The sequence below is a fragment of the Rana temporaria genome, chromosome 5 (assembly GCF_905171775.1).
Source record: "Rana temporaria chromosome 5, aRanTem1.1, whole genome shotgun sequence".
NCBI lineage: Eukaryota > Metazoa > Chordata > Amphibia > Anura > Ranidae > Rana > Rana temporaria.
In genome coordinates, this window is record NC_053493.1 from 92,641,111 (window position 1) to 92,656,047 (window position 14,937).

Consider the following 14,937-nt stretch of genomic DNA (forward strand, 5'->3'; position numbering starts at 1 on the left):
CCCCCCCCCCCCCCCCCCCCCTCTCCCCACCATGATTAAACCACTTTTTGCACTGCGTTACTTTAACTTAGGGCTCGACAAATCCCGGGCGCCAGGTCGCCATGGTGTCTAGAAATGGGGTCCTGGAGACTTGGCTTGGAAGGGGGGGCAAAAAAAAAAAAAAAATTTTATTTTTGTTTTGTGAGCTGGCGCCATCTGGTGGTGAGCCGTGTGGTATACAAGTTACCACAGATGTGTAAGCTGGCGCCATCTGGTGGTGAGCCGTTGGTATTACAAGCTAAGCATTACAAGTTAAACAGCAATTCTAATGTAATTTTTCACTGCCATCTTCTTCCCTCTAATTAGAACCCCCAAACATTATATATATTTTTTATCCCAACACCCTAGAGCAGGGATCTTCAAACTACGGCCCTCCAGATGTTGTGGAACTACACATTCCACGAGGCATTGCAAGACTGACATTTACCGACATGACTAGGCATGATGGGAATTGTAGTTCTTGAACAACTGGAGGGCCGTAGTTTGAGGACCCCTGCCCTAGAGAATAAAATGGCGATCGTTGCAATACTTTCTGTCACGCCGTATTTGCGCAGCGGTCTTGCAAGCGCACTTTTTTTGGGAAAAAAATTACACTTTTTTTTTAATTAAAAAATAAGACAACAGTAAAGTTATCCCCATTTTCTTTTAATATTATGAAAGATAATGTTACGCCGAGTAAATTGATACCCAACATGTCACGCTTCAAAATTACGTCCGCTCGTGGAATGGCGTCAAACTTTTACCCTTTAAAATCTCCATAGGCAACGTTTAAAAAACTCTACAGGTTGCATGTTTTGAGTTACAGAGGAGGTCTAGGGCTAGAATTATTGCTCTCGCTCTACCAATCGCGGCGATACCTCACATGTGTGGTTTGAACACCATTTACATAAGCGGTCGCTGCTCACGTACGTGTTCGCTTCTGCGCGCAAGCCCGTCGGGACGGGGCGCGTTTTCTGGCTCCTAACTTTTTTAGCTGGCTCCTAGATTCCAAGCAAATTTGTCAACCCCTGCTTTAACTGACAATTGCGCTGTCATGCTACACTGTACCCAAATAAAAATTACTTTTTTTTTCTCCAGAAAGAGCTTTTTGGTGCCATTTGATCACCTCTGCATATATATATATATATATATATATATATATATATATATATATATATATATATATATATATATATATATATATATATATATATATATATATATATATATATATATATATATATATATATATATATATATATATATATATATATATAAATAAAAACACCACACACACACACACACCCCCCATTTACCTTTTCTATAAACCATTTCCAAAAAAACAAGTTACTTCATAAATTTAGGTCTACGTATTCGGCTACATTGTCTTGTAGAAACAAATCCCAATAAGCGTATACCGATTAGTTTACGCAAACGTTATAATGTCTACAAAGTATGGGTTATACACACACTGGAATTTAAGATTAGGCACTGTTACTGTACTAATGCCACTGGCTGGGAAGTGGTTAAACATCTGGGTCATCAAAGGATTAACTGCATTTAGCCAGTGTTTGTGTACACTGTGTGCAGTTTTTACTAGGGGAAGAAATGTAATTATGTCCCTTTACAGAACTCAGAATAGTTATCTGCCTTGTTTACATAGTAAACACCACAAACGGTGATCTCTCCGACGATCGTCAGGTGCCGGAGGACATGGGAATGCCTGACACCTGCAGACCGGCTTCTGCTATGAATATTTACAGACAGACAGAGACACACACACACACACCTGTAGTAAAGATGCGCGATTAATCGTTGTACCCCCTGGCGATATTAAAGGGGTTGTAAAGGTCTGTTTTTTTCACATTAACACATCCTATGCATTAAGGCGAAAAAACCTGGCTGTCACTGGCCTCTTAGGCCACCCCAATCTTACCTACCTGAGCCCGTTCACCTGCTTTGCGCGTCCCTTTCTCCATGGAGTCGTGGCGTTGATTGGATCAATAGCAGCGCAGCCATTGGCTCCTGCTGCTGTCAATCAAATCCAATGATGCGGCCACAGGATCTTGGGCATCACCCCCCTGGACTTCTTGGTTTTCCTGTATGGACGGGTCTGTCTGTATGTATGTATGTATCCGGCCGGGACATCAGACTACAAGGCTTTCTAATCACTGCAAAATTGTGAGTGTTTAGTATGTACAATTATTTTATATTAAAGTTTTAAAAGGTTTTACATGATCGAGGCCCCTTTGTCTTTTTCCATATCTATGCAACATGACCATCATTGTTTTGGAATAATGGAACGAGGTGATGACTCCCATTAGGCTGCTTCCTGCTTCTAGCTTTTGGCTCCGCAATCCTTTACATCTTCATGCTACCTGGGGTCCCCTATAATCAAGGGACAGCCGGGATCTGGTAAGCAGATTCATATGCTTTGTCGGTGGAGGATTTCAGCTGATTGGTTGTCACTCTGTATTGGTGATTCATCTGATTACACAGTTTAAGGACTCTTTTCTTCACTGGTGATGGAGCATCTTATCTTAATTTTTCAATTATTTGATACATGGACTTTTGTTGAAGGTTTCATGTAATGATTCACTTGTTTTTTTTCATTATTAACACATGAAGATTGTTATATGTAATTTTTCAGCTGATTATAGTTCATGTTTGTTTTATATTTTGTTCACATCAAAGTTGTTTATAAGGTTTAGAGCAACTTTTTTTCTTTCCATATTCTTATCACTGTTTAATGTTACACAGTAAGTTGCAGCTTTACAATTTGCTTCACTAGCAATCACTTTTATACCCGTTTGGTTTACAGGCTCTTCCTCTGTTTTATTAGCGCAGTTTTTTTTCACTGGATCTTTAGGTACTGCAGTATCAACATTCTTTGTATGTAATCCATTCCCCCCCCCCCCCCCCCTTCGTGAGAACAAAATATAGGCTGCTGTGGCTGATCTTTTTGCCCGTATTTAGTTGACGCATCACCTTTTGATGCAACAGCTATTTCTGGCAAGTATACATTTTCTTTATATTTTTGGTAAAAAAATATAAAATTCAGGGTGGAACTCCACTTTAATGAATAAAGTGAGGGTATACAAATCAATATAGCATATAGAGATCTGTCAATCTGTTTTCATCTTACATTTGCCAACCCTAAAAGTTTTAACGCTGAACAGTGAGGATGTACCAAGATGGCCTCCGCCACCTTACTACTGCTGGTGTCCAGCTTCCTTCAAAATGGAACATTCAAAACAACCTCACAGATGTTAATATACTTATGATTTATATCTGCTCAGTTTATTGCTAAAATGACAGAAATTCAAGGACGTAGCTGGGTGTAACATGTCCGCTGCCGCCTTCTGACTGCAGGTGTTCCCCCACATTAGCAAACCTGCTATGCATGTGCAGTAAGTATCCAGCTGATGGAACAACACTTCCATTACCTAATCTTACGGAACGCCAGCGAGGGACCCGAGGAGAGGAGGATCTGGGTAAACACGATTGATAGATATAGATATATAGATAAAAAACACTGCCTTGTGCCTGTATTTTTTCTCATCACACACACACACATTACAAATATAGCAAATAGTTACATAAAGGTACCAGCCTTCCCATATACACCAGTCCATTTAGTGTCCAACTTACAGAAGATGCTTTGATATTGGTTCCGTGGACTGGCACTATGAAATATGTCACATTTAGCATGATAAAGGATTAACTGTATAAGTCCCAAACTAGCACCAAACAAGTAAAGCTTGCAAGACGCACTCTCAAGGATTCACAACACTACTAGAAGCTGAAGCTCCACAGGTCACCAGAACGGTAACAGTGGACTTCAGCGTGAAGTAGTAGTGCCTTTATCTCCCAGCAGTGTAACACTATCACAGGCATGGAAAGCACTGGAGAGCTGACTACCGCTGGAACTTGTGCCTGTATTTTTAATTATAACATGCAGAGCTTGGTGCAGCCTCGTGCCCAGTATGTGATCTTTAGATCATCCTTTTTGTAAAATAGGCCCATGTCCTAGTGCCTGTGCTAATATAAAATAAGAGATTTTAGAGGGAGACAGGGGAAGACTGTATATAGCAGCGGGTGACAGAGGCAGGTAAACTGACCAGTGTCAGGGCTCAAGCAGCCATGATATACCATAGTTCGTTTACAGAGGGGAGGGTACAGCCATGCAGGATCAGCCAGGTATTTTAGGCTTTAGAACATGCTTTAAGGGAACAGGATCCATTTTATGTTAACACAAAGATTAGAAAGCTCCATAGTGATTAATATAGCGACTGATTCTTTACACTGCCTAAAAGTAACAAAAGTTCAGCACCATGACATTAAGAAAAAAAAAAAAAAACCCACACACAAAAACGCAGGTTCGCTTTGTTGATCAGCACAGCATATAGATTTAACAAGCAAATTGTTAATAAAAAAAAAAAAAAAAAAAAAAAAAAAAAGCTCAGTTAAATAACCCTGTGCTTTTTTGCCAACTCTGTTCTGTAAAGTATTGGGCAGCCGTTAAGCCACACATCACTTTGTAACAATAGTGCCGTTTTTGGCAACTGGCTTGCTCATAGTCTACGACTGAAATAAAAATGTGTATTTATCAAAAACAAAAGTCACTCACCGAGATTTTGACCTTGATCGGGAATGAGACTCAGACCGTTTTGAAGCCTTTGATCCACTGCGAGAACGAGACCGACTTTCCGTTTTTGCACGGGCAGCACTTTCAGTAGGTGACTTGGTTCGAGAGCGGGATGCCTAACAGAACAAAGAATGCTTTAAAAAAACAAACAAAAAAAAAACCCCCGAAAGTCCTAAGGAATGCCTACCTTGGTATAGCGAACACAAAACGATATATAAACCTGGAAAACAAGTGGTTAGGTTACAAAAATAACCACCCTCCAAAAATCTGTTTTAATCCACTCTTTCCGCTAACGGCACCCCTATTTTGTACCAGATGACCAAATTTTTTTGGTTAACTAAAATCATGCAAATGCATTAATTTGATCATACAGACACTGGAACATAAACCATACATTTACTTAACCTAGGACCCATTCATTCTTCCAGATTCTTTTAATTCTACGCCACTCTTGCTTTAAACTTTTCTTCATTCTTCATTTTTTTTCTCATTTCTCAACTTCGTGTATTCTTCCCCAATACAACCAATTCATTAAAGCCTTAACATGTTCAGCTTCTATCTGAACAATCTTCTGTTCAAATTTTCCCCCAAATGAATTTTTCTGATCTTTACAACTTTTCATTAGCCTTCTTTTATCTTGCCTTCTCTTCAACATTCTTGGAATAAACTCTTCCATCTCTTCACGAATATTAACCTTAATGGAAAAAGAACATTTAGTATATTTAAGCATATAGCGACTAAATACTCTTCTGTGGCACTGAAATTACAAAAAGCCAGCAGGTAGAGTATAGACAAGTCTGGTATTTTTTGCCAGGGCGAATTACCCAACCAAGTCTCTGTAAAAGTCACAACTCCCTCAAAACACATTACCTACTTAAGTTGCACTACTCTGCCATCCTTAAAATTACAGTCTCTGAAAAACCACAGTACAATTTTTCGAAACCCTAGGGTCGGTCGTTAAAATGCTAGTCTCCTAAATCTTACACTACGTTAGCATTAGGCTATAAAATAAGGTAGAGGCCATTTGTCCACATAAAGTGCACATGCTCCTATGTACCATTTACTAAATCAGCCTCAACTCAAAAGCTGACAGGCCTTCATACATGTGCAGATATATTTAGTGTCTCTGGAGAAACCCAGGGTGCTCAAATACATAAATCTCACAAAAGGTTGCCCATCATCCCAAAGGGCCAGCCAATGGTTTTCAGTAAATGTTAAGATTTGCATATTAGAGCAACCTGAATTTCCAAGCTTGTGACACTCTGCAATGGTACACGCAAGAGTGTCTTGCCTTGAAAAAGGGTAAGTTTAGTTGGATGTACATGCATAGTGGCAATTGTGCTTTAGGAAAAGGTTTAGTTTTTAACCTAACTAGAATTGGACACAGAGGCTTGGTAAGGAAAGCTGAGCTTTTTTAGTTATTAAATGAAAAAAAAAAAAAAAAAAACACACACACACACAAACACCCAACAGCCCGAGAGACTCCATCCACACAAGCAAGGTGGATCGAGGAATTCCCCATTCTTCTGGGACAACCGACAGCGACTCCCCCTGCTGTCAGACTGCAGTGATCAGCAGATGTAGCCAGCCAATTTTCTGTATGCATTTAACAGAAGTTGATCCAACAATCGACTTGTCAAGCGGGAGGGCCAAACAAAGATCAAAATTCAATTGTGCGGTTGTGACCAAACAAGGCTTATGCCCCCCCCCCCCCCAAATACAGCTTTCTTTTGGTGGTATTCGATCACCTCTGCAGGTTGTTTTTTTTTACGCTATAAACCAAAAAATAAACCACCACACGCAATAAGCGTATTTTGATTGGTTTGCACAAAAGTCATCACCTCCAAAAACTACGAGAGATTTATGGATTTTTAATGGTAATCGCTGTGATTTTTAGCAGGACAGCGACATTACGGCAGGCAGACAATTCTGACCCCCAAATTACTTTTTGGGGCCCAGTGACATTACACTGTTCAGTTCTACAAAAATGCACTGATCAATGTATAAATGACACTGGCAGGGAAGGGGTTAACACTAGGTGGCGCTCAAGGGATTAACACTGTTCCCTCAGCATGTTCCAACTGTAGGGGGGATTGGGAAGAAATAAGCTGCCATGGACATGACAGATCGCTTTTCCCGATCACTGGGAACAGAAGTTCTGACATGTCCCCTGTCAGAATAGGGATCTGCCTGACAAAGGCAGATCCCCGCTCTGCCTCTTAAAAGAACGATCACAGGCGGCCATAGAGTCAGCTGGGCACGCTCGCCATCACACCTGCACGGACCGACGAACCTGAACCTGTAGACCTGCTGCAGTTAAAGTATGGCGGCTTGTCGGCAAGTGGTTAAACACACAACAATGTAGAAAGATCCAAACCCAATGAGGTTATATTAATTCATGCAGTCCAAAAAAAAAAAAAAAAATCAGAGTAATATATCCACCAGTATATGCAATGGCCACTCACCTCAATGAAAAGAACATCAGGCAGTTTCAGCCACTGATCAACATACGATCCAATCTCCATTAATCCATCAGGTTACGATGCGATCGCACAAAGGTAATAAAACCACCTCATGGTGTAGTACCAAAAGTGTGTGTGTGTGTGTGTGTGTGTATTTTTTTAAATCAATAAAAAGGTAGCAACTTGGTTAAAATAAGGATATCCAGCATAGGAAAAGACCAAGCAGTCATGAACAAACAGAACTCTAAACCAATTACAGACTTCCAGTCTCGGCTGTGACATTACTCGACTGACACGTGACTAAGGGCTGGGTGGCAAAATAGAGAGATAGAGATATCAATGAGTTTCTAGACTCCTGACAGACACTTGCATCTTTCATCCAGTGCTGCACTGACATTTCTGGATTCCGAGTCACGGGGAAGCAAGAGAATTGTCAAACAATCTGCGGTATAAAGTTAGTTGAACTGTATAAAACAGGAAAGGGATATAAAAAGATATCCAAGGAACTGGGAATGCCAATCAGCAGTGTTCAAACTAATCAAGAAGTGGAAAATGAGGGGTTCTGTTGAAACCAAACCACGGTCAGGTAGACCAACTAAAATGTCCAGCTACAAATGCCAGGAAGATAGTTTAGGATGCAAAAAAAAACCACAAACAACTTTAGGTGAAATACAGGACTCTCTAAAAACATGTGGTGTGGCTCTTTCAAGATGCACAATATGATGCACAACTTGAAGAAAGATGGGCTGCATGGTTGAGTCACCAGAAGTCAGCCATTACTAAGCAAATGCCACAAAGTATCAGCTTACAATATGCCAAACAGCACAGAGACAAGCCTCAAACCTGACACAAAGTCATCTGGACTGACGAGACCAAAATTGAGCCTTTTGGCCACAACCATAAATGCTACATCTGGAGAGGAGTCAACAAGACCTATGATGAAAGGTAAACCGCTACTGTGAAAGAGGTAGATTGCTGATGTTTTGGGATGTGGGAGCTACAAAAAGGCACAGGAAATTAGATTAAATTTGATGGCAAGAAGAATGCAATATGTTATCAAAAAATACTGGAGGAACATTTGCATTCATCAGCCAGGAAGCTGTGCATGGGATGTACTTGGACATTCCAACATGACAGTGATCACAAGGCCAAGTCGACCCGTCATTGGCTACAGCACAATAAAATGAAGGTTCTGGAATGGCCATCTCAGTCTCCTGACCTCAATATCATTGAGCCACTCTGGGGAGAACTCAAATGTGCAGTTCATGCAATACAGCCCAAAAATTGACAGGAACTGGGAGGCTTTTGGCCCAGAGGAGTGGGCAGCTTTAACATCTGAGAAGATAAAGACCCTCATCCAAAAATACCACAAAATAATTCAAATGTTCATTGATTTTAAAAAAGGGCATTAAGAACTGAGGTATGTACTAGGGTTGTCCCGAAACCACTTTTTTAGGACCGAGTACAAGTACCGATACTTTTTTTTATGTACTCGCCGATACCGAATACCGATGCTTTTTTTAAATGTGTCCCCAAATGCAGCCATGTCCCCCACATATTCCAGCCATGTCCCCCACATATTCCAGCCATGTCCCCCACATAAGGACAGATCACAATGATCATATACGGGTGGCTTGTCTAGGCTATCCTAGAAAGAAAAGTGCATTAGTGTCTATGGTGACAGGTGCAGCAGCTTGTAAACAATGATTAGCCAGCTCCTCGAGGGCCCAGTGATGTATAGGAATGCAGTCATCTGTAATGAACAGGCAGTGGAGGTGTGGTTGTCAATGGCCCCCAGCCCAAACCAGCCTGGCAGCTTTTTAATGCCAGTGGTGCATGACACATGAGAAGCTATGTGTGGAATGTGGGTGAAGGCATGGTACTGGGGGCATGGGATCTATCCTCCCTTCCTAGGAGTGAGTTCTAGGGACAGCTCCTAATCACTATGACACAGGCTGACACCAATCACAGCTCTGACTACGTGGCCCCAGCCCTACCCAGGCATGGAGCAGGTGACGTGTACCATTCCCACACCTCACTGTGGGAATGGTGTACTCCTGGACTATGTGTGTGTGGTGAGGAGTTCTCCTCCTTCCCAGGGAGGTGTGTGCTCAGTCAGCCCATACCACCCACTATACTCCCCGGCCGGTACCTGGAGGAGGACACTGGAGCAGCGCACCCACTCGCTGATGTCACACATGGCCTGGTAACCGGGGTCCCTCTCCACGTGGAAGGCATAGAGGGCCAGGACGATGCCGAGGACGCACACCGCGTACCGCTCTCCCACCGTGGCACAGACACTGAGCACGGGCGCCGCCATCTTAACCCCGGCCTGCTCTAATCTCGCGCGGGAGCGAGATACATTCAGCGCTCGCTCCAGCCGCAGCAGTGAAGATCCCTCAGGCGAGTGGACAAAGGGCGAAGTATTCTATTTTAGTTTCGGGGGTATTTGCGGGAGTACTCGTACTCCCGCAAATACTCGGTATCGGTACCGATACTGGTATCGGGACAACCCTAGTATGTACATTTTTGATCAGGGTCATTTGGGTAGTTTCTGTTGCAATTATGATTTAAGAGTAAAAACACAGTTGATTGATAATAAATGGCTTCAGCCAAACACTAACCATGAGTGAAAGAAAAGTTTGTGTCATTCGTATTCTCTGAAAAATGGCCAAGAAGCGAAATTCTGTCAGGGTATGTAAACTTATGAGCACAACTGTACTCTCCCAATCTCGCTCCAACAGAGCCGATACCATTTAAAATGGGTATTCTGGAAGGGTTTCATTTATCTTTATGAATCTTCAGTAATATATATTACCGGAATCCTAAAAGGTATTCGGTACAAGATTTTTTTTTTTTTTTTTTTTAAATCAATGAATCCTTTCGCCACCAATTTTTTTCAATTCCTTTTTAAAAACGTAAATGTGGGATTACTCAGAAATTTGAGATGTGCCAGAATCCTGTAGCGGTTTTGGCATCTCATTCTTTTTTTTGTGTCCCCTTGGTCTTGTCTTATGCTAGATATCCTTATTTTAATTGTAAGTTACTACATTTATAAATAGAGTTTTCATTCTACACCATGAGTTTATCATCTTCTATACGTGCGGGCGGATCGATCACCTGATGGATTAATGGCGCTTGGAACATATGTTGATCAGTGGCTGATCTACTGCGTGATGTTTTCTTGAGGGGATCGGCCACGGCACTTACTGGTGGATTGATCACTCTTTTTTGGAATGCATGAATTAAAGCAGAGTTCCACTTGTTATTTAGTTTATTAAAAGTCAGCAGATACAAAAAGTGTAGCTGCCAACTTTAAATAAAACAGACACTGTGACATGTCCCAGAAGATTGCAGGGAGGGAGGAGCCGCCTAGAGGGAGAGGAGTCGCCACCTAGGTGGCTTAGAAGCGGAAGTAGAAAGTGAAACAGGCAGTCCCTCTAAAAAGAAGGTAAACCCCCTCAAAAAGATTACATGCCAAATGTGGCATGCAAGGGGGGGGGGGGTGCTTTGAGAGGAGTGCTTATAGCAGAAGTTCCACTGGATTTGGATCTTTGTTATTTTTATTGTGTTTAATAACACTATTTTTGCACTGAACTTTATCAAATATTCAACAATTTGCACCTGAAAAGAATTTGCTTCACTGGATCGGATTGGTTTTACATATATGCTTATTTTTATTTATTATTCTTCACCTGTAATCCGTTTTCATTCCATATTTATAGATACATCATGTGAGCACTGTTATATACGGGTTTAGCACCTTTCCATTTATTGTGATATTTTATTTTTATGTATGTGGGGACACTACAGGGATTTGCAGCTTTATCTTCCTTTGAAGTTATATTGTCCCCCCCCCCCCATTTTGGAATTATTCTGTACATTTTTGATCTTAAAACCATATTTGTTTTCACGTGGATTAGTTATTTGTGATCATTTTATTTTACACATAGGTTATTTGGTAGAGCATTGGTTATTCATCTTTCTATTCAGTAAAAATGGTTGCTTATCCCAATAAAATTCACTGGCATACCATCATGGTAACAATATTGCTCTGGTCAGTGTTAAAAATATTTTTTTTTTTATTTCACTTTCCCAAAAATGGTGACAAAACTTACAACTTCAAAAAAAAAAAAAAAAAAAAAAAAATCGCCATGCCTTTTACTAAATACCACTTCAATACCAGACACTTTCTCCCCCTTCCTGCCTGGGGCAATTTTCAGTGCTGTCACACTTTGAATGACAATTGCGCGGTAATATAATTGTACCCAAAACATTCTATTGGTGGTATTTAATCAATACTGGGTAATTTTCCGTTATAAAATTTTGTAAATAAGCAAATTTTCTCCTTTACTGAGGCTGCACCGATCATCAGTGCAGATGTCCCTACTGAGAAATGCCGCTCTCCTCACGTGCTGTCAGTGTGAGAAGAGAAATGCAAATAATGCCCATTTACACCGATCAGCTGTGACTGAACACATGGTAAAGAGCATACGGCATAGGCTCTTTACCGTGATCAGTGATGCGCTGTGTGTGAAGGGAACACAAGCAGCCATTCTGAAGGATGTCATATGATGTCCAGTCAGAAAGGGTAAAGGCACTGCCTGGGCTGTTAACCAAAAGATGGCTCTATTTGTGTGAAAAAAGAAATACAAATAATGTAGTTTAGATAGTGTTGCATGACCGTGCAATTTTGAGTCAAAGTATAACTGTGCTGAATGCTAAAAAATGGCCTGGGCAGGAAGGGGGTAAAAGTACCCAGTATTGAAGTAGTTAAAATGGTTTTAGCCCCCCCTTAAATACTTTACTGAACCCATTCATGATCCAGCGATGTACACAAAAGCAGAGGCTCTGCCAGCACTCTCTCCTCATTGGCGCAGATAGCAGCGGGAGCCATTTGCTGCTGCCAATGACAGTCAGTGAGGAAGGAGTGGGGGCAGGGCCAAGCCACAAGCTTTTCTTATGAACACAGAGCTGGCGCAGTAGCAAGCAGCTTGCTATAGGGACACTCTGCACAGTGCAGGAGTGCCAGCCCCAAGCGGAGGATCAGGGTTTTTTCCTCTTCCCCTTTCTTCATTGGAACAGGCTGAGAAAAATGTAAGGTTTTAATGCCATGCATATTCTGCAGCAAAAATTAAGGGAATTTACCAGGACAGATGTGACTGGATGTGCAGGACAACCAGTTTTCTATCTTAAAATTTTTAAAGTTTAACTCAAGTATAGGATTTGGGGGGGGGGGGGGGGAGAGAGAGAAACACCCCCACACAAAAAACACCATTTACTCACTTATGTGGATGCGATTATCCCATCGTCATCTCTGCATTAAGAACTAAGCGTTCAAACACTGCTGATCGCTCAGTTCTACACTCTGAGCAGAGAGCTGCGACTGTCAGTCACTCGCTCTGTTTCCTCCAGTGCTCACTGGAGTGCTGGGCTCTGAGGCAGTAGAGCTGGCTGAGCCTACCAGCAGCACAGCAGAGAGACCTGAGCAGCTTCCGGTCCAGGCATCTGGGTGAATGCCGACTGTAAAGACTGCGTGTCTTAGCCCTCTGTTGGCAGAAAAACGGATCACAGGAGTGCAGAACAAACTGCACCCTGTGAGCCCATAGGAGAAAGATCGCCAGAAAAGCTTTACCTATATTTCCCCCTTTAAACCAAGGACAGTAGCCAACTGGTCATCATGCACAGCTGCTCCAGATTCTGTCTACTCAAATCGCACTTCAGATCGGAGCCTATTTTTGGCAACGGCACGTTCCGAAATAGTGTGACGCTGCACCGATTCCCAAAAGTAGATTTTTGTGGCAAAAGTTGAACATTGCATTACCTTTGAAACCTTAATTTTGGGTAACATACAACACAGTCGCTGCCATTTCTAACCTTTGAAATACTAGCTGCCTGTCTAGCATGTCCAGGCCAATTTACTGTGCACTAGTTAGTGGCTGAAAGTACCAAAGACAAGGGATTAGAGAAACAGACAATTCATCTTGCAGAAGAGGTGGGGGGCAGCAATCAAACTCCAGCCTACTGTAACAAATTTTCTGTTAAAAGGAATTAGTCCAAAACAGAATTCTAAACAAACTTCCACTGACAACTTGTTTTTGAAACCTTAAAAGATTTAGTGGTTATCATTACCACTTCGCAAACAAGTAATAGGCGTTCTGAGCCATCAAACCACATTTGATTGTTCTGAAGAATGGATAGAGATTATCGCATTGAGGCTTACTTTTAAATTAAAATAAAAAGTCAGCAATGGTACCTTTACATGTTTCTATTCCATCAGGTTTCTTGTAAGGCCCCTCTCACACTAGGCGGATCATCGCTACGGAATCCACCAGCTCAGTGGGAGAACTCTCAGGGGATCACCGCTGAGCCGGCGGATGACAGGTCCCTCTCTCTGCTCACTGCTGTCTCCTATGGAGAGATCCGATGAAAAACGGACAGCATGTTCGTTTTCATCAGATCTCACCCGATCCGACATGGACGGATGGTGACGCATTGCCATCAGTCTGATTTTAGCGGATCGGGTCAGATGTCAGCAGACATGTCTCTGCTGACATCCAACGCTTCATAGAGCTGTATGGAGCAGCCGCCGTTTAGGTCCGCCGACAAAACTGACCTGAACGCTCCGACCGCGTGAAAGGGGCCTAATGGTTCAGGGTGTGTGACCCTATTCTGCAATTAAGCCATGAAGAACTGACTGCAACTAACACTGGCTGCTGTTTGGCAAACTGTAGGCTGCCCTATACAACTTTGATTTCCTTGATCGTACGTTTCATGCACCTAAAAACATTCCAAAACAGTGGATTCTGCACCAACTCCTCATACAATGGAGATTTATTCTATAAAGACAAAAATTACAATACAATAAGCACAGCGCTCAAACTGACTGTAGCCATCACCAAATGCAAAGCCCTTTAACATGCCCATTAGCTCGCCAACAGGTCTCAAGATTGAAAATCTGAGCTCCCTCCACAGTACAACAGGAACAGCCAAGGTCCAAAGCATGCCCTCTCCCTTTGGAACACAACAAATCAAGAGGGTAACAGCATGCATTCAATTATGGGGATCACTATCAGTTCAAACACTACCGAATACCTTTACACAGAACGAGATACACAACGTCCAAAAATGTGGATACCCTTCCAGATGGGTGTGTGCTGTGAACAATGGATCATACAAAGACAACAGGGTTTGACAAATTTTCTTGGAATCTAGGAGCCAGCTAACAAAGTTAGGAACCAGAAAACACGCCCCATCCCGATGAGCTTGCGCGCAGAAGCAAACACATACGTGAGTAGCGTCCACATATGTAAACAGTATTCAAACCACATGTGAGGTATCGCCGCGATAGTTAGAGCGAGAGCAATAATTCTAGCTCTAGACCTCCTCTAACTCAAAATATGCAACCTGTAGATTTTTTTAAACTTTGCCTATGGAGATTTTAAAAGGTAAAAGTTTGTCAGCATTCCATGAGCGGACGCAATTTTGAAGCGTGACATGTTGGGTATCAATTTACTCAGCGTAACATTATCTTTCACAATATAAAAAATTGGGATAACTTTACTGTTGTCTTATTTTTTAATTTAAAAAAGTGTTTTTTATTTCCCAAAAAAAAGTGCGCTTGCAAGAGCGCTGCGCAAATATGGTGTGACAGAAAAGTATTGCAACGATCGCCATTTTATTCTCTAGGGTGTTAGAATAAAAAATATAATGTTTGGGGGTTCAAATTAGAGGGAAGGAGATGGCAGTGAAAATAGTGAAAGATTACACATTTACTTGTAATGCCAACGGCCACCACCAGATGGCGCC

The 14,937-nt window shown here is 41.8% G+C and overlaps 1 protein-coding gene and 1 non-coding gene across 2 annotated transcripts in view; both read right to left on the reverse strand.

Annotated features, from left to right (window-relative positions):
• TRA2A (transformer 2 alpha homolog) overlaps positions 1–14,937 on the reverse strand; it is a 46,173-nt gene that overhangs the window by 21,284 nt on the left and 9,952 nt on the right. Inside the window, 2 exon segments of the mRNA XM_040352866.1 lie at positions 4,649–4,782; positions 5,308–5,360. Coding sequence (XP_040208800.1) covers positions 4,649–4,782; positions 5,308–5,360 — 187 coding nt within the window.
• Positions 3,742–3,946, reverse strand: LOC120942095. Its single transcript, XR_005749891.1, has one exon. It is a non-coding gene; the product is annotated as a small nucleolar RNA SNORA74 (small nucleolar RNA).